The sequence below is a fragment of the Antechinus flavipes genome, chromosome 4 (genome assembly GCF_016432865.1).
Source record: "Antechinus flavipes isolate AdamAnt ecotype Samford, QLD, Australia chromosome 4, AdamAnt_v2, whole genome shotgun sequence".
Taxonomy (NCBI): Eukaryota; Metazoa; Chordata; class Mammalia; order Dasyuromorphia; family Dasyuridae; genus Antechinus; species Antechinus flavipes.
In genome coordinates, this window is record NC_067401.1 from 427,088,531 (window position 1) to 427,115,631 (window position 27,101).

General features: G+C 34.0%; 1 protein-coding gene across 2 annotated transcripts in view; it reads left to right on the forward strand.

Moving 5' to 3' along the window:
* NME7 (NME/NM23 family member 7) overlaps positions 1 to 27,101 on the forward strand; it is a 154,879-nt gene that overhangs the window by 72,318 nt on the left and 55,460 nt on the right. For both annotated transcript variants that reach the window (XM_051998999.1, XM_051999000.1), the window contains 3 exons: positions 559 to 627; positions 8,130 to 8,231; positions 25,368 to 25,475. In XM_051998999.1, coding sequence (XP_051854959.1) covers positions 559 to 627; positions 8,130 to 8,231; positions 25,368 to 25,475 — 279 coding nt within the window. The remainder of the gene's footprint in view (positions 1 to 558; positions 628 to 8,129; positions 8,232 to 25,367; positions 25,476 to 27,101) is intronic.

Genomic DNA, 27,101 nt, shown 5'->3' on the forward strand with positions numbered 1-27,101 from the left:
CATATCCTGGCTAAACTACCAAAGACAGGCAAACTACTGCCTGATTTTTCTCTATTTTTCTGAGTTGATTTTTAGTCCTCTTTAAAAAAAAAAATTTGTACATGTTTTGATTAAAGCCTTTTGTCCCAGACCACCCAATGAGACAATGGCAGAGATAGATATATAACCTAGGTATTTAACTTTTAATGCCTTGTTCTTTCTATTATACCACACTTCCTCTGACTGAGAAAGTTTAGGATAGCTAGGGACTCTTTGAAAGATTTGGGGTTCAAATAATGTTCTTTCAACCATTTTATGAATCAGTATCTTCACTCATTTATGCTTTTACCATTATTGTTAATTTGGCAAATGAATGCTCTTCATTAAGTGGGGTTTTATTAATACATTTCTCTCAGATATTACTTCCAAAGAGTATTTATTTTATTTCTGAATTTTGATTCAATTTGATTTTAATATAAATAACATTTCAAGGAAAAATATTTCATCTTATATAAAGGTAGAGTTTTGAGTTTGCTATTTATTTTTAATTAAGTTGTCATTCTTAATTTTATGTTTTAGTTCTATATGGATCAAGTTAATGTTGAAGAATTTTATGAAGTTTATAAAGGAGTAGTAGCTGAATTTAGCGTAAGTATTGAAGAAAATGTAAAATATTTATAATAAATACACACAAATGTGATGAAAATTTTGTGCATCTATAATCTAAGGGGCATTTCATTGTACTTTCAAAATAATAATAATAAAATCCCCTTCAGAATCCAACCCATTATCATTCAAAAAACATTTTAACTCGTACTGTGTGCCAGGAACTGTGCTAAATTCTGGAGATACAAAAAAATATGGATAACACAATCCTACCCTTATAGATTCCAAAGTTCCCACAGATTAATAGGGAAGACAATACATAAAGAGAAACTGAAAAGGAGCATGAAAAAAGGGAGAGGATTTAGGTAATTCTGGGTTAAAGGTCATGATAAAGTCCAAGAATGCAGCTAGGTGGGTAATGATGAGATGGGCTGTTGTGTGTAATGCCCTCCTTGAATGAAGGATCTGGAAGGAGCTCTCCACTATCCTCTATCCACCTTGTCCAATCAGAGGCAGGTATTTCTGAGGAGATTTAAGCTTCAGGGTCAACGGACTCTTACAGGAAGATGAAAATTCAAGGAATGATATTGTCTGAGCTGAGCAGGGGAGCTCTGAACTTGCTATGGTAGCTGTGATGGCCTGGCAAGAACTTTGAAATGCTTGTATTTTGGGCTCAGTGGATAGTAGTGATTAGGTTGGCTACTCAGCTACTTTGGCGTAACTGCACTTCAGACTCAGAGATATGGATGTTTGGTGCAGAGTCACAGACTGACCCTATTCTGAACTGTTGAGATGATTCCTTTGACGCAGAAAAAAGCAGTTATTTGTGTTCAGATGCTCCCCCAAGGTGAGATATGCCAAGATAAATCAGGCAGAATGCCAGTACTCAACCATGATTGGAAATGTTCCAGTTCATCTGGTATTGACAGTGGAAACAAGAGACCTATGGCCATACCTGAAGTACTGGAATACTTTCTTTATGTACCTACACTGTGTTGTAACAAAACTGGAAACATCTCATCCATTATGGGAAAATATAGAGGGCTGAAACTCTGAATCGGACAAGAGAGCACTTAAGGCTAATTATTCGATATAAGACAATGGCTCTATAAGCATATATTTAGATGGTGGCTCTCCTCATAATTGGTGCCTGCTGAATAGGTGGTAGTGAGGTAATCATAGGCAAGGCTTGGAGGGCTGAGGGAGAGAAGTGAGTTTCACTTGGCAGCAAGAGGAAGAGGAGGAGAGAAGCTGGTGACTCCAGAATCCAGAATCCAGGAGACATCTTTGGCAAGCCAAGTGGCAGCTTGCCTCTTCATTTCTCCCCCTAAAGACCAAGGCCTTTGATCCTGACTCTGACTGATCCTGAGGCCCTCCAGGAAGCTAGTCCAGACATTATAGGAAAACACTTCATGTTGCAGATATCAACAACATGCTCATTTCCTAATTACACAATACTGTATTGTTGAGCAGCACAAGGATATCATAAAAAGTAACTCCATCCCAAAGTTTATATTATATGCCACAATGGTGGGCTCAGTGGTCCTCCAATTGAGGAGTTACTAAAATCTGAAGAAAGAAAAGTTGAAGACCTTGTCACTAAAATCTTTTCTTACTGAAATGTCAGAAATTATCCCTAAAAACTAAATGAAAAAAACATCACTGATGTTGCAAATGACTTTGATTTTTTTATTATTAAATTTTATTTTTGATGAACAAAAATTGATTTTCTTTGCCTTCTCCAATCCCATCTCCTAATTGGAAAATACCCCAAAACAACATTATAACAAATATACATAGGCAAAATAAATCCATTGGTCATATCCAAAATATTTCTCATTCTGTTTCAAATGATTTTGAAAAGGAGATGAGCATACTTAGATGGGAATTTTGCAAAGCTCTTTTTAGTGTGATAGCATGAATCTAACCAGAAGCTTAGTTATACCTTAACAGAGTGATTTAAACAGGTTAAAGTTTTCATAACTATCCTAAATGAAGATCATCTCCTATTTTACTTGACAAAAAGTTTAAACACATTTCAAAACTTACACATACCAGTACCTGTGGTATCTGCTGCCACTGCAAGGAACTTTTCATATCAAGGTGTTCTATAACAAATTGTTATTGTGAAAACAAAACAAACAAAAAACCAATTGAATGACGTTGATATATTCCCTAATTAACAGCAACTGAAAAGAAATATGCAGAACAGAAAAAAAATTTCAGAAATTCTTTATTGTTTTAGTTCAGCTATCAAGGATAAAAAAAGAAAGAAAGAAAAAAAGCCAAAAGGTTAAGGAGCCAAAGATAGTACAAATAGTATAATGAATAAAATAATTCAACATCATTTAAAAATAATCACTTCACTACAGATATTTAAAAAATAAAGAATTGAGAAGCAAGTAAAAATCTCTTAAAAAAGGAAGATCTGGAAAATTTTTGGTTACTTGTAAACAGAATTCATTATCCTTCTTTCCAAAGCTCCAGTCCTTTCCCAAACTTTCCTATCGAGTACTCCATCATCCTTCCAGATTTCCATACTCATCACCTTTGTATCATTCTCCATTCCTCTTACACTTGCTCCACATATCCAATATGTTGTCAAGTTTTGTTTCTATCTTCACAATATCTCCCTTATCTATCCTTTTCTTCCTAGTCACTTAGCTGCCACCTTGATGCAGACACCCTGGTTGGTCCGTGGAATCAAATTTGTCAAATGGAACTGAAAGTAGCTGACTCTTGGACACAACTTGGGAGAGGACTAACAGCAGAGAGTAGGGGGAAAATACTCTCTAGGACAAATGGCTGAGTCATATGGATTTATTTAGGAAAATGAAAGAGCTTAAAATGATCTTTTAGAACTCCTTAATTCTCATAAGAAATTACAGAAGGGTTATCTTTAAGGCACCAAGACTCGATGATCAGTGTAGATTATTTAAGGAATAGCTGAATCTCTAAAATTTGTCCTTAAGGCTGTAAAAATTTACCATCTAATGAAAAACTTATCGGTATGATCTGATGGCTAGAATTGTATATTAGTGGCTCACTATTTTTCATTGACAGACAAAAAATTCCTATACTTAGAAATATAGTCTTTAAAACATCCTTGAGAATTCAATGTGTAAACTATACTAGAATTATTCTATCATGACACGTTGAACTGTTGCTCATAATCACTTGTACATAACATTGATCAGGGAAATCTTGAGAACAATATTTTTACCATACAAAATTGGGGTAGTTAAGTGGTACAAGTGCCAGACTGGAGTTAGAAAAATTAATCTTTGTGAGTTCAAATATGACCTCAGATACTTAGTAGCTATATGATCCTGGGTAGATCAACTAACCCTGTTTGCCTGAGTTTCCTTATCTGTAAAAAGAGTGAGAGAAGGAAGTGGGAAACTACTCCAGTATCTCTACTAAGAAAACCCTCATATTTTCTTCATTTCTGAAAAATCAAACCCAGCTGAAATGGTTGTGTCCAACTCTTTGTGACCCCATGAATCCTTGTCCAAAAAATTTTGGCAAAGATACTGAAGTGGTTTGCCATGTTCTCCTTCAGAGGCCAACTGAGACTAAGCAACTTGCTCAGTATCATACAGTTAGGACATGTTTGAGGTCAGATTTGAATGGATTCAGGTCTTCCTGACTCCAGTACCTTATATACATTGCGACACTTAGCAGTTTCTTAACAACAACAAAAAGCCATACCAAATATGAGTAATACCCAAGTTACATGGAACAAGAAGCTTTCAAAATATGGAAACATAGAGGAGAATAGAATCATATAGGAACAAGATGATATATGGATAATCCCATTTGTCCAGTTGCTGCAGAAGTTGTATTGAGGGTTCTTTCAGGAACTTAGAGACAATGAGCTCCCATCCTAACTTTTTGTCTAACTACAAAACTAATAATTTTATTTACCCTATACCATAATCTGTATATATAAAGAATAATAAGCATGATAGAGACTTGTCTAATGATTATTTCTATCTGAATTTCATTGAAAAAGATGAGAAGAAATATGATGATGATGATGATAATGATGTATGACATCAGGTTTAATATTTCATTTAAAAGCCCACTACATAGGCTATATATGTTGAGACTAATTAGTATACATACTCAAAGCTTGGTAAAAAGAACACATTTAAAGTAACACCTACTCAGTACTAGTCTTGAGCTATGTGGAAAGCAGGGAAAATTGGATGATGATGGATTTAGGATGTATGCAAACAAAACCTAAGAGATGATGAATGAAATGCAGAGCTTATAACCTGAAGACAAGTTTTAGAAAGATTTGTCACAGAGGAGGAAGAGAATTGATTTTTTAAGAGAACATGATAAATATGTTTAAAAAATTTATATAAAGACATTTGGAAAAAATACACTTCACAAAATGATAATAAAGGGAGGCAACAGGTATGTATCATTGACTGGTCAGTTCTAACCAAAAATGATTAGCCATAAGCCTATGAAATAGCTAAGACACATGAGTGGAATCAAAGAACATCTATATGAACTGAAGCAATTATATTTCAGTAAAGATATGTCAGCCAAATTACTGAGCCACTAGATTATTAGTAGAAATTAAGAAATTTATGGTAGCAATTCAGGATCAGGTAATTACTTCAGTAAGGTAATCCTTATGAAGTTTGAACTTATTGATTGATATACCTCATTTAATTAATTATTTAATAAATAATTAAATTTAAATTAACACTAAAAGCTGATTCTTTGAAAAGATTAAAAGGATTGATAAACTTTGAGAGTGACATCAAATTTAAAAAATTAATTAGGGAAACACAAGCAATTGGAAAGAAAAATAATTCTCAGAATTTGCTATGCACAAATTCCTGCAAAGCTTAGAATTTAAATTTAATTTAACACTAGAGATCTTAATGAATCTAAATTCAGAAAATTAAATTAAATTATCAAAGGGAAGAAAAACTTGGTCAAATTTCTTGCTGACTTCTATCAAATGATTAAAGAATATATGCTATTTATACTACACAAATGATTATTGAAAATTTAGAAGGAAAATACCCCACCTTACTCCTTTTATGAGCCATAGTTTTAACATCTAAACCAGGAAAGGACAAAGTTAAAAAAAAAAAAGAATACTATTCTAATACCATAAATATATATAGATTAAAAAATTATAAAAACTATAAAATATTACAATAATTTACCCCCCAAAAATCATTCATTAAAACTAAGTTAAATTTTAAATATGCCTCCAAGGGCAATTAACCATCAGGAAAAATTAATATAACTAATTATGTTAAAATTATTTTAAAACCACATGATTATACAAGTGGATATAGGGGACAAAAACCTATCTTTGACAAAGTATAATAATCATTTATATTTTAACCCTACAAAACATAACCATAGAAGGCTTAATATAATCTAAAATAAAAAATTAACATTTTACTCAAAAGAAAAATACTAGAAGAGAACCCAACTAATCCAGCAATAAGGAAGGGATATTTCCTTTCTTGCTGCTACTTAACATGGTTTTAGAAATGCCAACTAATCATTGCAACAGGAGAAAGAAATTAAAGGCATAATCATGGAGAAAGCAGAGATAAAATTACTCCTATATGCAGATGACATCATGGTTTACTTAGAAAATCCTAGGGTATCAACAAAGAAAATAATTGAGACAATTAACCAGCTTTGTTAAAGATTATAAAATAAAATCACAAAAATCAACAGCATTTCTAAATACTTTAGGAGTTAATGAACCATGGACCATGAACCACTTTGTCCAGCTGCCTAGTTGTATGAATGTAAAAAGCACTTTTGGCTTGTGGACCATGCAAAAACAGGAAATAAACAGATCTGGCCAACAGACTTTATTGTGCTGATCCCTACTCTATTTCAACATCAACAACAACAACAAAAATTCAGGTGATAGTAATAGAAAAGAAAGTCTAATTGAATTAAAAGAGAACTTAACTGGAATGATAACTGGTGTTGTGTCTATATCAACCAAACTGCCAAGGGAATACCTTACAGAAATAGACCAAATAACAACAATATTCATTTGAAGTAACAGTAAATCTAGAATATTAAGAAAAATAATGGAAAATAGTAGGCCTGAAATGGAAGAATATATCTACATCTCAAAATATATTTTAAAATAGTAACCATCAAAACTGGTGCTGATTTAAACAAATTTAAAGGAAACTAGTAGAACAGACTCAACAATGTTAAATCAGAAATGAGTCAAACTGAATAAATCATGTTCTATTAAACTTGAAACATAAAGTTCCTAGATAGGAACTCTCTCACTAAAAAGAAATGCTAGGAAATTTTGAAAAAAGTCTGACAAAAATTAGAGTTAGACCACCACCTTACAAAATATTTTTAAAAATCCACTCTTAAAATGGACTTCATTAATTGAATATCAAATTCTAAAAACTTAGAAGAGATTCAGTTTAGATACCATCAACAGCCATTGGTATTAGGTAAATTTGTATTCAAACTATAAAGACAATTATAAGAGACAGAATGGATAATTTTGGTTAGAGTATACTGAAAAGTTTTTACATGCAAAATACTGATGCTGTAAAGAAATGAAGCAGTCAACTAGAAATATTAGTATCAGTTGTCTTTGATATCTAAGATATACAGGTAACTAACAGATACATAAAGTTAAAAGCAATTCCAGTAGATAAATGGTGAAAGGATGTGAAATTTTCAAAAGAAGAATGGCAGACACTTAGCTATCATATGAAAGGATGCTCTGGACCACCAGCAACAACATTGAACAACAAAAAAAATTGAAACTGAATGCTGAGAAATCATAACCAGACTTATCCCCAAAGAAAAAAGTAGGAAGATATGTTCATTATTTTTAGCAGAGATTGAAGGATATGAATGTGGTATACATTCATGAATGTATGGTGGTATAAATGTAACATCAGTGTTTTTTGATATGTTGATTAATTTCTTTTATTTTTTGTTTGTTATAATAAGTATATATTGAAGTAGGCTTGAAGTAGGGATAAAGCATATATACATAGGTAAATGTAAATGGTGGAAAAACAAACAAAAATTCATTTAAAAAATTGAAGCAAATATAAATTGCAAAATGTCTTTGATTCTGAGAATCAATAGGTGGAACATTCCTGACTTGCAGTATCACTCATATAAGGGTGTATTTGGGATATAGATAAATAGTACATTAGGTTCCAAAAATAGCTAGTAGGCTTCTTTACCTAGAATGTGGAATTCACAAAGGGTGTTGATATGAAATAGGTCTAGAAAAGTAGTCTGGTGCTAGGCCATGAAGATTTAAATGCAAAATATCTGTATTATCATGTAATAATTGAGCTCTCCTGAAGTTTTTTGAATAAAGATTTGTTAGTTCTGTGTTTTAGGAGTATTAGTTTCCAAGATAGACTATGAAAAGCCAAGAACAGTGGCATTAAATCATCCTGATTGCAGATGTTCAAATCTAGGAGAATGGTGGTGCCATCAATAGAAGAAAAGTAATTTATGAAATTGACAATGACCCTTTTCTCTTTTAGGATATGGTGACAGAACTGTATTCTGGTCCTTGTGTAGCATTAGAGATTCAACAAAATAATACTACAAAGACATTCCGTGAATTCTGTGGACCTGCTGATCCTGTAAGTTATTATTAAAACAAAAATGTGAAAAATTAAAAGTGAACAATCTTACAATTAAAATCACTATTGCAAATACAAAATCTTTTTACCTTTAAAGATACCTTTTGGTATGTTGGGAAGCCATGTTTTGATTAGTGATACAGATTACAAACTTTGTTCAGGTTCCTACCTTTAAGAGGATTCACTCAACAGTTTGAAAGCCTTCCCATTTTAAAGAATATATATATTTTGGAGTTACTTTTGGGATGTCCATTTAGTGTCTTTCATTCTGTCTACAAGAGTAATCTGCCTACTTTTATAGTCATAAATATATTCTTGGTAATATTTTTGTTATCATTGATAACATGCTACAAACTAGTCACATTAAACATATAGCTTACAAAATAGAAAGACATATGCCTATCCAACATGTTTGCCAATATCATGGAATTGATGATAAAGTTCTCCAAATGCTTTTATTCATGCGTCACAATAGACTAATTTCATCAAACCTTAGAATGCAATAAAATTCTTAAGCCAAACTATCCAAATTCGAAAAAACAAAATAGACGAAAGATATCCATTGATTAGACTAGAATGTGAAATTGAATTAGAAGACCGTCTTTCCATCAATATATGTCTCCTACTTATATGATCTAGACCATGAGTCTGTATTTATGAGCACTCAGTAAACAGGAGAAAGAGATTGGCCTTGATTGAATTTATTCAAATTGTGAATTGTTTTCAGTTATTGAGTACAGATGCTTAACAGAAGTGCCCTTTTATGAAAAATATTTTCTCATTGTAGCTATTGACTACTAAAAATGATTAGAAATCTAAAGGGAAATGGAGGATATTGATAATCTGTAAGAAAAAAGGAATCTGTTTTACATTTTATTACAAAAATAAAAATGACATTTGAGAATGTTATTCACAATACAATGTTATTTTTACTTGTTTTCTTTTATAACTCGAGTTATGAAAAGTTTTTCATACTTTGATAGCATACAGAATAAAATCTTGTAATTTAATTGAAATTTGAAAAAGAAGATAATTTTTTTCTTAAAAAATTAGCATATCTCTTTGCTAACTCACCTAGAGGAATTAGTTATACCCTGGGATACAAAATGTGTTAAGTGCTTTCCTTTGGCATGAAACTATTATTTCTAGACTGCAAAAACAATAGCAAACAGGTCCAGGACTGAAGCAAAATGGTGTACTGCTCCATTTTGAATCGGAAAAAAAAGCCTCAGGTGAAATTTAATCATTTTAACATTCTCATTTTTTTTTTTTTTAGAATTTCCTTTGGATTTATTTTTAAGAATTTTTTTTAATAACTCTAGGCTATAAAGAGCTGCTTTTGTTCTTTTTGGATAAAAGAACAGTAAAAAGACATATAAATATTTAAGGATAAAGAATAGACCATTGACAAGTAAAAATGTTGTCAATGAAAATCTGATGGACTTGACTGAATAATTATCACATCATTCACATTTCTGGAGTATTTTGAAGTTAAGAAAAAGCTCTCCACAGGAAAGACCTTCCGCGTACATCTCATTTTACAAGTGAGAAACTAAGGCTCAGAGAAATTGAAATCATAAAGTTGGTAAATATTAGAGCAATGATTCAAATCCAATTGTCTTGACTCCAAGACTGTTGTTTTTTAATTTTGGGACTCCTACTGATTTCAGAAAATGTTGAAAGAGTGATACAGTTTTCCTTTAGTTTTAGGTTTACTTGGTTTTCTTTATTTTCATACTGGTTCAGAATTATTCACTACCTCTAAAGTCAGTAACATTTGTTGGAAGCCATAGTGTACTATGTATAGTGTACAGCTAAAAAGGATGCTACTAAGTAAATAACACAATCCTCAGTAATTGGGATCTAATTGGGAATGCATCATCTGTGAATATGGAAAACATTTTGAAATGCTGCCAAGTACCACTACTTCTAAGCTCATCCAGTTCTCTCAAAATGCTGAAGGGTAATGCTGAAAAGTGCAGAGAATGGAAATCTCAAAATACACTAGACACATAAAGATGATAGAACTGGAGATGCTGAGTAAATCATGTACTCCTGGTCACTACATAGTTTGAAATACTATTTATATTATGTTTTAGAAAAATGCAGAATTTTGTTTGACTTTTTAAAAAATTTATGCTATTGGTAGCCTGGGATTAATTATAAGTTGATATCCTCAAGGAAATATAGTTTGAACTGAGGTAGAAAATAAGACAAGAAAATAACATGAATAAAGGCTAAGATTAAAGTGTATGCAGATGATATATAAATGACATCAAACAGATTTACTTAGGTACAGATTAAGTAGGTCCTTAGGTACTTATACTTAGATACTAAGTACAGATGTAGTTAGGTACAGAGAGTAGTGCAACGGGTGTTAGAGATATTCTTATCTAATATATCTCTATTTAGATATCTTATTTTGTTAGAGTCATTTATATAGAGAAAATCATTTATAATTACATAGGATACTTAGAGGTCCAAGAAATAAGTAGATAGATGATGTACAAAATGTTAGAGAGGAAAGATAACTTGAGGGGAACAAGCTAGGAGATGTTATTGGAAAGAAGTTATGGAGATCTTTTAAGATCAGGAAAAATAATTGGAGTCCTATTGTAAGTATGACTGGAATGAACAGGAATAGTATGACTAGGAAACACATTAAGTTCTTCTTGGGATTTTAGATAAAATAAATTAGACTAAAAATTCTGGGGAGGGTGGATTTTACAGAAATTGAAATACACTAGAACAGTCACTAGAGCAGTGTAGCACAGACTGAAACTACTTTTCCAGCCTCTCGTGACAATAACAAGCTGGGTCTCTGGAGCTGGGCTAATGTGTCTCCTCAGGAACCCAGAGAGCATCCAGTAGTGCTGCTGGTGATTTTCTAGTGTTACAGCTCACAAGTCCCCACCAGAGTATTTTCCCTTATGATTATCTGTGGTTCTCAAGTAGTCATTTTTGATTATGGTGGTACAAAATACCATTGTCCTTACCTAAGTCTATAACATCTTTTTTTTTTTTTTTTTCCCACAAGTATATACAGAAAGTCCCTGGGAAAGTGGGCTCAAACATGTGGCAAAGGAGTAATAAGGTTCCTGAAAGTCTTTTTTGCTGGAGTCTATAAGATGTTCCCATTAAGTTTGTAATAGTTATTTTTTCCTCAAATTCTTTATAGAGCTGTGATTATTTGGATAAACATTATTGTATGAAAGAATTATATAATTGTATTGTCAATTTGATCCTGCTTTATTCTGACTTTCTTATGTCAGGAATATTGATTGGAGAATCAAAACATGCATAGTAAGTGCTATACTTTGCAGCCCATGAGAGGGAAAGAGAGAGGGAGACAGAGAGGGGAGGGGAGAGAGAGGAAGTGTGCGAAAATGAGAGCAAGAGCAAGAGCGAGCGAGAGAGAGAGAGAGAGAGAGAGAGAGAGAGAGAAAAAGCAAGAAAAGAGAGAGAGACAGACACAGACAAAGTTCATTGCTGTGGAAACAACCAGGAAAGATAAAAATCATTTATAATTACATAGGATACTTAGAGGTCCAGGAAATAAGTAGATGGATGATGTACAAAATAAGATAGTATTACCACTTCTAGGTAAGCAGCTTAATGTGGAAGTAAAAATGGTATTAGTATACTGATTTCCTCATTAGGATATCTGATTTAACCCTACTTGATCACAATCTCCTTAATTCCTCTTTTTATTAGATCCGACCATCCTCTTAATCTATCATCCTGCATCTATCCTTTTTTTTTTTCAGTGAAATTTATTTTTAATGCTATTTTATTTTTCATTATATGTCATTTCACATTTTTTACAATTACACAATCATTTTCAACATTAATTTTTGTAATATTTTGAATTCCAATTTTTTCTCTCTTCTTTACTTCCTCCCTTCCCAAAACAGCAAGCAATCTAATATAGATTATACATATACAGTCATTTTAAACATATTTCCATATTAGTCAAGTTGTGAAAGAAAAATCAGAACAAAACAGAAAACTCACAAGAAAGGAAAAAGCAAACGAACAAAAAATGTGAGAATACTATGCTTCAACTACATTCAGTTTCATAGTTTTTTCTGTGGATGTGGATGGCATTTTCAATCCCAACTCTATTGAAATTGTCCTGGATCACTGTATTGCTGAGAAGAGCTAACTCCATTTTTCACATCCAGCCCCTTTTTTCCACTCCCATAGCTCCCATCACCACCTAGATTACTTCCTGAATGGTCTCCCTTCTTTAAGCCTCTTCCCCCTCTGGGCCATCCTGGACCCCACTGCCACAGTAATGTTTCCTACATGCACATCTAACCATCTGATTCCCCTATTTAATCAACCCCATTAGTTTCCCATTGCTATTGGTGTAAAATAATAGCTCCTGGCCTCCTTGGAAATTAATGCCCCATCCTGTACTCTGTGAATTAACTACATTGGCTTTCACCTGTCTTTTACACACAATGCTCTATCTCCCATCTCCCTGTCTTTGCACTTGGCCTTTCCATATACTTCCAACTACTCTGAATAGATGTGTGTCAATTAATTGTGAATTTTATATTGTATACAATTATGCACTTGCATCCCCTTAGAATGAGCTGCTTCTTAGGGTGAGTAGATATTTCATTCTTTGTATTTGTACCTCTAGGACCTAGAATAGAGCTTGACCTATAGAAGGTGCTTATTACTTATTGATAGACTGATTAGATGGTGAAAGAAAAGTCAGTTGTTCTGATGATATCACTTGGCAGGAGAAAAGTTGATGTTAGGAGGGGCCTTGAAGTTCTGGAGGGCAGGGCTGTGTTTACAATGATCAGATCGCTCCTCTTGGTGCTTCTGGGAGGTGTGCATTCACAGGCATTTGTCCTACACCTGAACCAGTCCTTGATTGCTGTAGGATCCTTGCACAGTATATATTAGTGCAAAAATAAGTAGTGCTGATAAGTCTGAGGTAAAATTGGAACAGCACTGGGTAAGCTCACTTCTCTATCCAGTTCTAAAGGAGAACACTTGTGTACACTTGGATCTCCAATTCTGGACCATTTTAATGACCGTTCTCTTAACTGTCTTAGACTTCATTGTTTTTTAAATGTGGCAACCAGATTGAATATATTTTGGCCAGATAAGAGACCCATCTTTTTTTTCTTTTTAATTAAATTTTTTTATTTTCAAAACATGCATGGACAGTTTTCAACATTTACTCTTTAAAAATCTTGTATCCCAAATTTTTTCCCTCTCTTCCCCCCACTCCCTTCCCTAGACTACAGGTAATCCAATATATGTTAAACATGTGCAATTATTCTATACATAGTCCCACAATTATTATGCTGCAAGAAAAACCAGATCAAAAAGGAAAAAAATGAGAAAAAACAAAATGCAACCAACAACAGCAAAAAGAGTGAAAATGCTATGTTGTGATCTGCCCTCAGTTCCCAGTCTTCTCTCTGGGTGCAGATGGCTCTCTCCATCACAAGACCATTGAGACTGATCTGAATCATTTCATTGATCATCTCATTGAAAGAACCATGTCCATCAGAATTGGTCATCGTAAAATCTTATTGCTGTGTATAATAATCTCCTGATTCTGCTTATTTTACTTAGCATCGGTTCCTGTAAGTCTCTCTAGGTCTCTCTGAAATCATTCTACTAATCATTTCTTATAGAACAATAATATTCCATAACATTCATGTGTCATAATTTATTCAGCCATTCTCCAATTGATGGAGATGCCCAATTGATGAGCATCCACTCAGTTTCCAGTTTCTAGCCACTACAAAAAGGGCTGCCACATGGGTCCCTTTCCCTCCTTTAAGATCTCTTTGGGATATAAGCCCAATAGAAATACTGCTGGGTCAAAGGGTGTGCACAGTTTAATACCCTTTGGGCCTAGTTCCAATTTGCTCTCCAGAATAGTTAGATCAATTCACAACTCCACCAACATAGTTGAAATTCTTCTGATTATGCTACAGAACTGTCAGTCCACAGTTCTTTGGTTTGGGAGGATTGATGGTAGTACCTAAAAAATTCACACAGTATGAGAAGATACGAATAGTTGTCATCTCTACCATTAATGGAAGTGTTGGCATCCATAGAATCCATCAGAAAAATTCTATAGAATTTTATACACATGTATATATCTTGATAGATAAATGTGTTTCAATATATGCATGCCTATATTGGGTGTATATATGCATATATGGATATGTAAACACATACATTTCTATTTATCAATCCATTTGTCTGCCTATCTATCTATCTATATTATCTATCTATCTGTGTTTCTCTTCATCTTGCTATATAAACTTCCCTGTATCCTCAGAGGATTGAGCTGCATTGAGATAAACCTCTATAAATCATTTCAAAAAAAGGATAGATGTGGAGGGAGGGAGGTTAGAGGAAGCTGACAGAGGATTAACTACTGGCAAATAGTTGATGGATCATCTGTCCTTTGTGGAAAGGACAAAGTTCTGTTTTGAAAAGCCTCTCTTGGTGCAAAGTGGAAAATTAGGTATATTGGAGAAAATATTTTTCTTGTTGTTGTTTCTTTTTTCTCTCAACATCTGTCATGGTTAGGATAGATGAAGTGGGAAAATACATGAAAAAACCTGTGTATTTCTTCTTTCCATGTTCATTAATCTCATATACCTTCCAGCAACCAATGTTTTTTAAGCTAAGAGAACAATAAAGCATGCTTACTTGTTCAGTGAGAGGAAATCAAGCATATTTTGGAAAGTCCTATATTAATGCATTTATAAAGGAAACAATGCTGAGAATGATGGAAAATTGTTAGGCCTTGCTGGAACTCTTCCCTCAGGCCTTTCTTAATCTTAGCCCAGGAGAAACCCATGGGTCCTAGATTGTGCTGGGATTTAGCAGGAGGTATGTTGGTATCCTAAATATGTTGGACAACTAAAGCCCTTGAGTTAGTTGTAGCTTCTGGAGGGAACTAATTCTCTTCTCAGGGCTTAGCACAGTTCTGGCACATAATAGTCCTTGAAGAAATGTTGATAGATTGATTTCAAGAAACTCAGTTTACCTAAATGGAAGAATCAGTGGCATTGAGCAATAGCTTTATATTTCCTCAACCTCTGTCCCTCCTTCAAGTTTTCTTAACTGTGTAGAAATTCTTTTAAGATTCTTAGGCCTGAACTTATGTTCTCATTTGTATAGGTACTCCCACCACTTCTCAACCTTTTCAAACTTTGTCAGTTCTCTTCCATATGCCATTCACAGGAAAGCTATCTAAAGACATTGAAAGTCTATACCTGTTTTTGTTTATTTGATATTTTGTGCATTTCAATATAATTTTCATACTATCTATCTATTATTCTTTTACTATATGACTAGTGCACCTAATTTTCTGGTCTGAGTTCCTGATAATTTCTTAGTAATGTCCCTGAAATCACTGTCATTGTCTTCAGATAATTTAAGGACTATTATATGAAAGAAAAATTAGTGTTATTTTATGTGTCTCCAAAGAGAATTAGAACCAAAGACTAGAAACGTAGGATGACAATTGTTGGCTCTGCTTAAGAACTGTCCAGTTATAGAATGTACTTCCTTAAAAAACATTGATTTTTCCACCCATGAAAGTGTTCAGGAAGAGTCCACCTGGCCAAGTGTTGAATCAGTAAACATTTATGGAGCACCTTCTAAGTGCCAGCATTGTGTTAAGCACTGGGGATACAAAGAAGATGATAAAAGATGGTCCATGTCCTCAAGGAGCTTACAATCTAATAAATGAAGATAACACACAAAAGGAACCTGCAAGGATGGAATGAGGGGGAGGCTGGGGGAAAAGTGCCTAACTCACAGGGTTGGTGGGGTCCAGCCCAAGATGTATAACTGCTGAGAAATGGTTTAGCTGGCCTGGGAACCCTCTTTAAATGGAACCTTTGGGAGAATTCTTTGCTCTACCTACTCTGGTCTGAGGTGACTCATGAGGTGAAAGGGCTGATGCTTTCCCTCAGGATGATGAGTTTCCTGATGATGAAGTCTCCTGTGAACATAATCATGGTGAAGTCCAGTGGAAGAAGCTGGTGGGAAATATTGAGGTTGTTGAAACCTCCTCTCTGAGGCAAAGTATTAGCCTGGAGCACTTCTAATTTCCTGCTCGACTCTCAAGAATTTCTTCTCTAAGCCAGAAAACAACTTTATTTATACAGAAGAGCAATTTATAAGGTGACAACATTATAAAGAAAAAAACAACTTTGAGAGACTTAAGATTTCTATCAGTTGATTTTTGGAGGGGTTTGCTCTTTCAGAGTGAGGTTGTCTCTCCCTTTCAAGAATCTAAGGGTGTATTGGACAAATTGGGTGTCTTTCCTCTCTCATTATTGGCTTGAACCCCTGGTTCACAGTTTTTCCCATCCACAGTTAGCCTTCAGGGATTTGTAGATATAGCAAGAACAGAAGTACCAGCATTGACACACACACACATGCTCACACACACATGTGCAAACAAAGGCATGCATGCAGAGGGAGCACACTCTCCCCTCCCCTAACCCTAGGGAGAATGAGCTCAGAACTAATGCAATTCCTATAAAACATTGGCTCTCACCATATTCAGGACCAAAAGTGATGAGTCCTAGTTTCAAAGTAATGATGCTAACATACTCTTTCCTAGTCAGATCTCCTCGGCAGCATTATGTTCAGTTTTTAGTTGCCATATGCACAAGAATGAATAGAATCCCTTCCAATACAAATCATGTTTATTATTAAATGTGTATAATGTGATAGGTCTTAACAGTTACCTGTGATACCTGTGTATCCCCTAGAATCAAATGGGCAAGTTCCAGAGTGTCCAGAGGAGAGCATTTAGGATAGTGAGGGAGTTTCATGCTATATCAGAAACCTTTGAAAGAAGTGGGCTTATTTAATCAGAGGAAGACGAATGTAATGGGATATGATGAGCATTTTCAATTTTGGAAGACCTGCCAGTTGAATATTCCTATAGCACAGATATGCCATTCTCTTACTTATCTTACTTCAGAAACTGTCTTTTTACTTCTGATCTCTTTGATGATGCTCTCTCCATATGGCATAAACTTTCCTCCTTTCATACCTCTGCACAGTCATCCTAGTTCCCTTTCCCTTCTAAGCCCTTACACTTAGCTTTCTTACTCCCCAGTGGTCTCCCTTCTTGATTCCCGGGTTGTAGTTTCCTTCTCCGCTTAGTTGTGGACCCTGTTTATATCTTGCTATTTATTTATTTATTTCATCATGTCTGATACGACAAGACCCTTTTGGGATTTTCTTGGTAAAGATACTGGAGTGATTGTCCATTTCCTTCTCCAGTTCATTTTATAGATGAGGAAACTGAGGTAAGCAGGGTAAAGTGAGTGGTGCAGGGTCATAGACTAGTAATTGTCTGAAACTGGATTTGAACTCAGAAAGATGAATGTTCCTAGCCACTGCCAACTAGCTTTCTCTTATGTGTGTACATATTGTATCCCTTTTGCCCATTCAAATATAAACTCCCTGAGAATGGGAATTTTCTCATTTTTGCCTTATATTTCTAAATACCTACCACAAAGCCTGAGAGCTCCTAGGTCAGTTCTTAATAAGTCCTTGTTGAATCAAAAAGGAAGATCTGTTCTCCTTATTTCCAGAGGACATGATAAGGAAAGGTGTTTAGAAGAGGCAGAGTTACAAATTTTAATTCATTGTAAAGAAAAAGTACTAAAAATTGAAAGTTACTAATAAAAGTGAATTGAGTATCACACTCCCCATAGTTAGAGGTCATCTTCAGAGGACTAGATTGCCTATTTCTGGGGACATGGCAGAGAGGACTCTTATAGAAGTAAAGTCAGTAGCCTTTGGAAATTTGTGTACAAGGAATCGTTATAGTACCAATACTACTAATTAAGGAACCAAATCCTAGGACAATAACAGGAGAGTCCATATGACTAAAATCTAGACAGAGGCTAAAATTGTATCTTGGTATGCCTTTGGGATTAAATTACCAGTCTTTTTATGATTGTGGTTTTTTTTCCTGAATATTGGAATAATTACTCAATAAACATAATTTATAGTGGCTAATATTTAATATTGATGTCAATGTGAGTCATTAAATAATTACTATGTAATTCATTGAGAATATGCTACCTCTCAACTTATCCTATATATTGAAAACTGAAAATGCATCAAAATAAATACAATTATTATTTTTTTCAAATTTGGTTTCCATAAATCAGATATAATTTTTATAACGAATGATATAGTACATGATAGTGTAAAAATCACACCAGACTCAGAGTCTGAAGACATGGGTTTTAGTTCTAGCTATAACTCTAAATTACTTGGGCAAATTACTAAACCTCCATAAATCCCAGTTTTTTATCAATAAAATTAAAATGCTTCTGATTGAAGGGTCCCCTAATTCCCCTCCTGGGAGGGCAACCCATTTTCTTTCATATAAAACCATAACAAGGCAAACCAGAATTAAAAGACATAAATATTAAGTATCAATTAGAGGCTTTTGAAAATTGTGCTAAATAAGGAACTTATCCAATTTACAGATTATGTCTAGGAAAGATAGCTAATAATACACAGGGCAACAGAATATATACAAAGATTTTGACAGGTTAGAACTAAAATTTATCTGAAGTGTATAATAGGTATAAATGTGAAGTTCCACACTTGGGTTAAAAACAATAACAATTTTTTAAGAACCTGCTTGGGGATCTGTGACAAGACAAGTCCAATGAAAAAAGTTCATCCTCATTCAAATCACACAGGTTGACAATATTTAGGTTGATTATGAGGAAAATATTTTACAAATTGAGAGGTGTCTGAAGCAGATACTCTCCATAGAAGTCTTGCTGAGATCTTATGTTACACTAATTGAGATGGAAATGGCAACATAGCAAAATAAATAGAGAATTGACCTCAGATTCAGGAAGTTCCAGATTCACTTCTGAAACACATTGGTTGTGTGACCATGAGCAAATTACTCATCCTCTCAGTGCCCCAAATAATTTTCTATAATAAATCTCTATAAATTTCAAACCATTTGCAGATCTTTTGGGTAGCTCTGCAGCCTATTAACCAGTGGAAGGTATTAGTTCAGAACTTCCCATAACTGATGAAATCTCAGGTTTAATCATAGACAAGAAGTTAAGGCTGAGGGTCCATAATGAAAAAGGGGATTCTTCAGCATACCTCTGCCTTGATTGGACCCATAACTAGCACACTTATGTGTTTAATCCTGAGAGTTTTATTATGGAAAGAACAGTAATAAGCTAAAGGGAAGATGGGTGAGAAGACTGAAGACTGTACCAGAAAAGAATCAGTTCAAGAAATTAAGAATATTTAACCAGGACAAGATGACAAGGAAGTCTCATTTTTAATTATTGGAAGGACTATCATTTCTAGATTCAGTTCACATTGTGCAAATAATGTTTTTATGTTAGTGGTAGTGGGACAGCTAGGTGAATAAGTGATAGTAGAGGAAAAAAGAAATCTCTTCTTACTACACTGTAGCTGGTTATACCACTTAGATTTGAAACAAAATTACTTTTTTTTTCTATTTCCAGTTTCAAGCTATATCATGTTACCATGTACCATGCTTTTTCAGCTAATTGGCAGTATTAATATACTCTTGATTTACCTTCAATAGCAGAAAAGACAGGACTGAATTATTGATGTTTAATCTGAAATAATTTAAATCTTTCAGTTTTTATAAATTTACATTACAGTTAATTCTAATTTTAATGGAAAATGAAATAGTAAATCTATCAAGGTCTATAAGCTGTGTGTTTCAATTTCTACTGAGAGGTGCATTCTTCAATGTTTCATTCACTAGTGGCCTTTTCAACTAACAAATAGTTTTTTATCTGTTTGGAGAGGATCATTGTTGTTTAATCCTAAGGTTTCCTAGACAGATTCTTAAACTCTAGAACAGAAATTCTTAACTTTTTTGTGTTGTGCTTCCCTTTGGTAACCTGGTGAAATCTATGGATCCCTTTTCAGAATAATCTTTTATTATCTACATTAATAATCAAAGGAAATGTTAAACTTTGGTTAGAGGACCATCAAAATGAAGATATAATATTTTCTAAGATCATGGACCTCCTGAAATCTGTCTATGCATCCTTAAAAAGTCCATGAACCCTAGGTTAAAATTCCTTCAATATCTACTTTTTATTAACAGAATTAATTCATAGAGAAATCCCAATAAACATAAGCTTACATGTTATATGGATCATGCTTTTTCAGTAGTGAAGTGAATTAATGATAAATAATTGACAAGGGTCTAAACCCTAATTAGTGTAGATTTTGTGTGTGTGTGTGTGTGTGTGTGTGTGTGTGTGTGTGTGTATGAAATATTGGTAATATCAAAAAAGATCTAGCACTATTCTTTTGGACTTAAGGGCTAAAATTTGAAATTATGTTAAGAAAGTGATTACAATGTCCACACTCTTTGACCAAGAAGAGATCCTACTATTAGGCATAGGTCCTAAGGAGATCACTGATACAAGTCCTAGATTCTTTTGTAATAGCAAAGAATTAAAAACAAAATAGATGCCCCTCAATTGGGGAAGAGCTCAAAAAATGTGAATAATATTGTATCAAACTATTGGTTTGTTTGTCTAGTTATATATTCTACCCAGCATATGGCTACTTGTAATACTGATTTAATAGAATCAGTAACCTTCCTAAATTTGGAAACTTCTTGAATATCATCTTTAAATGGGAAGCACTGCTATATAGGGACTGACTAGCAGATTCTGTTTACCTTCCTTTCCCTCCAGTGACACTGGACAAGTTACTCCTTTCTCTGGCTCTCAGTTACCTCATCCATTACATTATGAAGTTTGAATAAATGTTTTCTAGGGTCATTTAGATTTCTATTCTAATGTCCTTTATTGTTATGGATAAAAGATGAAATGACTGAGGAAAAAAAAAAGTTTTGATCTTCTGGGCATATTGATTTATTAAGCAGTACATGGCACTTGCCTAACAAATCAGTACCAGACCTCTTCAGCTTCAGATTACAGGGAGAGACAGACTTTTATTATGCATTAAAAATACTTAATCAAATGAGGCCAATTAATTAAAAGAAACAATACAACTTTAGGTAATCCAATTTCTAATTGCATGAAAGATTAGGGACTTTCTAAGTTGGGAGGGGCACATCGAACAGGTACAATTTTCTCATTTCAGAAAAGGAGGTATCTCATTTGACAAGTATGTGTAGTCAAGGGAACATGGAAACAATAACTGATTGATTAGTTAAGGGGCTGGTTTTCAGATAAGACATATGGGTTATTTGAAATGTACAATTGTGAGAAAACTCTTTGAATCAATCTTTGGATATGACTGAGTTTAGGTCCTTGATTAAGAGTCTCTAAACAGCAGGGAGAGGTAGCTGCAAGTTTCCCAGCCACTCAGGGCCAGGTTTAAACAAAGTAATAAGGTTTTCTTCCAATTCTCACAATTTAATATTTCTCACAAGACCAAAATTGGACTAGATCCATAATTGAATATAAACTAAGCTAGCTCCAGAATTGAGTCACAAGATGGATGTTCACTCAATTCCCACAATTAACTACTTGCTGTCCTAATCCCCTCAATTCCTTCATGGTTGAGAACATAGAAATGTTATTGTGACAGAAGTATCTTTTCACATTTTAACATGAAAGAGTCCTTAATTATCTACTGCTTTATTTTTGAAAATTACTACTCTTGCTCCACTCATGTTAATATAAGAAATTCCTACCGCCATGGATAAAGACTCCATTGTTTTTATTATCAATAGTACTTAGACCTGTACAAAGAAATAGAAATCTAGGTGTAAATAGAGATCAGATTCTCAGAAGCATAGAAAGGTAACAAAGATACAAGACATTTTGCTGCAGTTGAGAGTTTTAATGTAGCAAATTTTCATTCTGAAAGAACCAAAGAATTTTTGGTGTGATGCATTCATTTCGGGAATAATTAAATAAGCTTTTCTGATCAGGTTGTTCATGCTGCCTTTGTAATCCTCATTCTATTTTATTTTTCCAAGTTTGGATTTTGGAGGTTATTTTGGGTGCTGGCATTTGTCCTTCTACTGCAGGATTACCTGAGCAGAATTTTTAGTAGTTTCCATACTTATGACAAGCTGCGAAATAACCAAACGTGTGGGGGTTGAGAAGAATGTGGCAGGAGTGGAGACTAAAAGGCTGCAGAACCTCTGAAGGCCACAGGTCCACATCATGTTCCACTAGCTTCGCTTTTCCCACTGTGACCTGGCTTTCTGAATTCTGGGGTCACAGAAAAGCATTCTGCATATAGGGGTATACTCATCCCCACCTTTCTAAATGCTGATTTTCATGTAATTATTTCTATGTACTTAGAGGGAATTATAGAAGCTGGCTCCTCTGGATATCATAAAGATCATAATAGATATGTGGTTTCTGAAAAATTTTATATACAGTCTGGCAGTAGGTGGGGAGATAGACTAAGTGGAGCCCGAAGGTTTGTTATTGAGCTGTATTTTTAGGATGTATTTTTAGGCATTCTGAATTTAACAAATATACCTGATGCTTTAGAGATGAGAAAATTTGAGGTCATTTTATCAATATATTTACAGAAGGAAATGATTAAACTAAAATGAAAGCTTTAATTTCTGAAGGGGATAAGAGGCATCTATTTAAATATTCTACGATTTTGTAAGTGATAACTCATCTTTGGAATAATAGAGTAAAAGTACTTCATCATATTTTAATAGTAGATTATGACTTCATGAATGATTTATGTAATCCAAAATTTTTGCTGCTTGGTTATTTTTAATCATTTCAGTATAAAAATTTAAGAAAATTCTCTTGCAATATGTTTTTAAAAATCTATTTTAAGTTGGAGGAATTGTTTTAACCTTATTTAAATTAGAACTATATATTTTCCCATTAATTTGAAGTGTTGAAGTTTTATCTTGTTTTTGAAGTTCTGGGAATCCTCTGTATTTTTGAATGACTTCTGTGAATCTGCTGAGGGTTGGGAAATAGCAAGAACAAAATGGTTTCTATTTTGCTTTGTTTTGGTGAGAAGACATAGGGTGGGATTATTGCCCAACTATAAAGAAAAGATTCCTAATCTCAAAACAGAAAAACCTGTCTTGGAGGCCTTGACTCTGTACTTCCCCACATGACAGACATCTGGCAAGTCACTTAGTATTTTCAACCTTCAAGCCTCAGTATCTTCAACAATAAGGTGGAGACCTTTATATTCAGTAGATAAGTATTTATTATTAAGCATTTAGGTGCCTTACCATGAACTCATTTACTAAGAATGAAGCCTCCCCTGTTCTCGAGGAACTTCCATTCAAATAGGGGAGAAGACATGGAATACACATAAATTCAAGACAGTTCAATACCAGATGGGAAGAATGGACAGTAGCAGTTTGGGGATTAAGATGGGCTTTCTTCGGAAGTTGGTATTTGAGCTTTTTTAAAGCAAGAGTTTGAGGCCATGGTGAGGAGAGAGGGCATCCCAGGAGTGGGAGCGGCACCGAGGCAGCTGGGAGATGAGGTGCAGGAGAAATCAGGAAGACCAGTTTGTCTGCACACTTACACCCGTCTCATAGGATCGCTGTGGCACTAATATAAGGAAATGGCATCTGTGAAAAATGCCTGCTATGCAAGAGCTAGTAGTCTCTCTGAGATATGATTAAATATGTCTTTCTGGCTACTTGGTTAGCAGGCTTAACACTCCATCTAGCTATGGTGGAAAGATCAGGAAAGGATTCCCAGAGAAGATGGCCTTTGAGCAGAGCTTCAAAGGACATAAGAAATTCTAGGGGGCAAAATGCAAAGGGGAAGAAATGGAAGGTTGATTGTCATATGTAAAGAACAGCAAGGTTAGCGTAGTCGGATTGCAGAATGGAGGGAGGGCAGTATAATAAGATGGGGAAAATAGATTGGTTCTAGGATGGTGAAAAGCTTGAAGGAGAAGGAAAAGTTTGAGAAACAATGATTTATTACAGTCCTCCAAACACAATGGACATTTAAGAAATGTTGGTGCAGTTGAGTTGAGAATAATGTACAAACAGCTTTTCTATAAATGTGACCTAAGAGTCATACAATTTATATTTTCTTATTAGCCTGTTATTGGATGCCATTAAATCTGTTCATTTTAATGAGATGCTTGAGAGTCCCATTACTGATATAAAATATAGGGTTATAAACATTATTAACTAGACATATGTTTTGTTTTATTCTAGTAATTTTAACAGTGAGAAATTTCAATTGCTTTTCCCTCCTCTGACAGTAATTTAAATGTATGTGTGGAAAATTGGACAGTGAAAAAGCCTTACAAAACTCTTAAAAAGTCTTTTTTTTTCCTTTGACACTAATTTATGAGAAATTTATACAAACATATATGTATAGTTTTTTTCATAGCATATATACACATAGATGAATATATCTATACTTTTATTCCCTGTATAAATGTGTATATATATGATATGTACATATATGTATATATGTTTTATGAAAAATCTATGTATATTGAATATAATAGAGTATTACTGTTCTTTATGAAATGATGAGCAAGAAGATTTTAGAAAAAGCTAGAAAGATTTGCATGAACTGATGTTAAGTAAAAAATGAATATAATCATGAGAATATTGTACATAATCACAGCAACATAGTATGCAATGATCAACTTTGATAGACTTATCTCTTCTCAACACAGTGATCCAAGACAATTCCAAAAAAACCTGTGATGGAAAATGCTATCCATACTCAGAGAAAGAACTATTGAGTTTCAACATAGATAGAAGCATACTATTTTTATTTTTTTTCTTTCTCATAGTTTTTTCCTTTTTGTTTTGATTCTTCTTTTGCAATATGACTAATGTAAAAATATGTTCAATATGAATATACATGTATAACCTATGATTGCTTGCCACCTTGGGGAGGGAGAAAAAAATGTGGGAATAAAAATCTTATGAAAGTAAATGTGGAAAATTAAAAAAAAATTTAAATCTGTTTATTAATGTTATATAATGGATTTCATTTATATCAGTATATAACTATGCTGGGTTATTTAATAATATGTCAAATATTACGTTATTTAACTACTACATGTCATTAATACTTTTTTCCTAATACCATGCTGATTTTATTTTTATATAAATGTATTTCATAGGAAATAGCTCGTCATCTCCGCCCTGGAACTCTCCGAGCTATCTTTGGGAAGAACAGAATTCAGAATGCTGTTCACTGTACTGATCTGCCTGAGGATGGTCTTTTAGAGGTAAGATGTACAAGGATAAAAGTCCTTTCTAAATTTTAATCATACTTACTTTCCCAATTAAGAAAACTTAAATATTAATCTATGAAATTACATGGTTGTTTTATAATAAAGTGTAGATCTCTGAAAGACCCTGCTGGGAGAGAAGCCCCATGAATGTTCCTGGGCTTACCTCCAAGCACTTATCCTCTCTGTATGATCATGGGAAATTAATTTAAACTCTTTAAGCCTTATTTCCTTTGTCTGCAAAATGGGGACAAATGGGGATAATCCTGTCTATAGTATCAGTTGTTGTTACGAAGATGAAATGAGACAATGTGTAAAGCCTGGAAGCCTCAGGATCAGCCAGAGTCAGGAGAAGCAAAGTCCTTGGTCTTTAGGGGGAGAAGTGAAGGAGATGGACAGAACTGCCAGGAGTTTTGCCAAGGATCCCTCCTTGATTCTAGTGTCCGGAATCTCCACACTTTTCTCCTCCTCCTGTTGCCAAGTGCAGTTCTCTTGTGTTTCTCACTCCACCCCCCTAATCCTTACCTACAATTCTCTTAACCCCAAACATTGAGCCACCATTAACTGTGAGAAGAGCAATTCCAAACATATGCTAATAGTCATTGTTGAATAGGTAATTAGCCTTAAGTGCTTGGTTGTCTGATTCAAGCACACCTTTTAAGAGTTTCAGCCCTTTACAACAGTGTATACTTTCTTGACATGCCTTGATTATTATTTAAATTTTCAAAGGACAGAGGATCAGTTAAGGGAATTTCTATGGGTTTGATTCTCATCAGTGAAGTGAATATCATGGGAAAGTTGGAAACCATTCCAAGTTATAAATGGTGATAGAGAAGGAAAAGAAAGCTAGGAATGAAATGGCATGAATCCTAGATTTTTAGGAGCAAAAATTTGAAGGGTTCATTTAAGAGGATAAGGAAGATCCTATAGCTTAAAAAATCTATTGGCCAAGTGGGCCCAAGAGATTTGGGGAGTCTAAAGAATAAAATTTTGAAGCTCCAGAGAGGAACAGTCCCAATAAAGAAGAAAAGAAAGCATTATATAAAATACTGTGAATATACAGAAAACTCTTCAGCAAACTTTAAAAAAAAATATGCAGAAAATAGAAAAAATAATCATAGAGGATAAATACCAGAATATAACCTTCTCCTATAAAGATAATTACACAGTAAAGAAAGCAAAGTATAACAATAAAAACAAACCACAAAAGGATTTATTTTTATTACTAACTTCAATGAGGAAAGAAGAGAAGGAATAAAGACTGACTCAGGATGGAAAGGAGAATGATAAGCTATGGAAAGAATTGACAAAGGTAATGATTTGGGGTCTGGACAGCATAGAACAGATGGCTAATAGGGAGTTATTAAGATAAGTAGGGAAAGAGAGAGAGAGAGAGAGAGAGAGAAAGAGAGAGAGAGAGAGAGAGAGAGAGAGAGAACAAGAACTGTCCTTGTGGAATTTGAATGATGTGACCCAGATCAACTCCATCTTTAGGTCCTTGAAAATCTGGCAGGTATTCCTGCAGTGTCATGGACATTCTCACAAAGATTTTTGACAGTGGGAAAGTTGAATTTATTTTCCTAATTTTCAGTAACTGGAGTACTAAAAACTATAGATGATCAA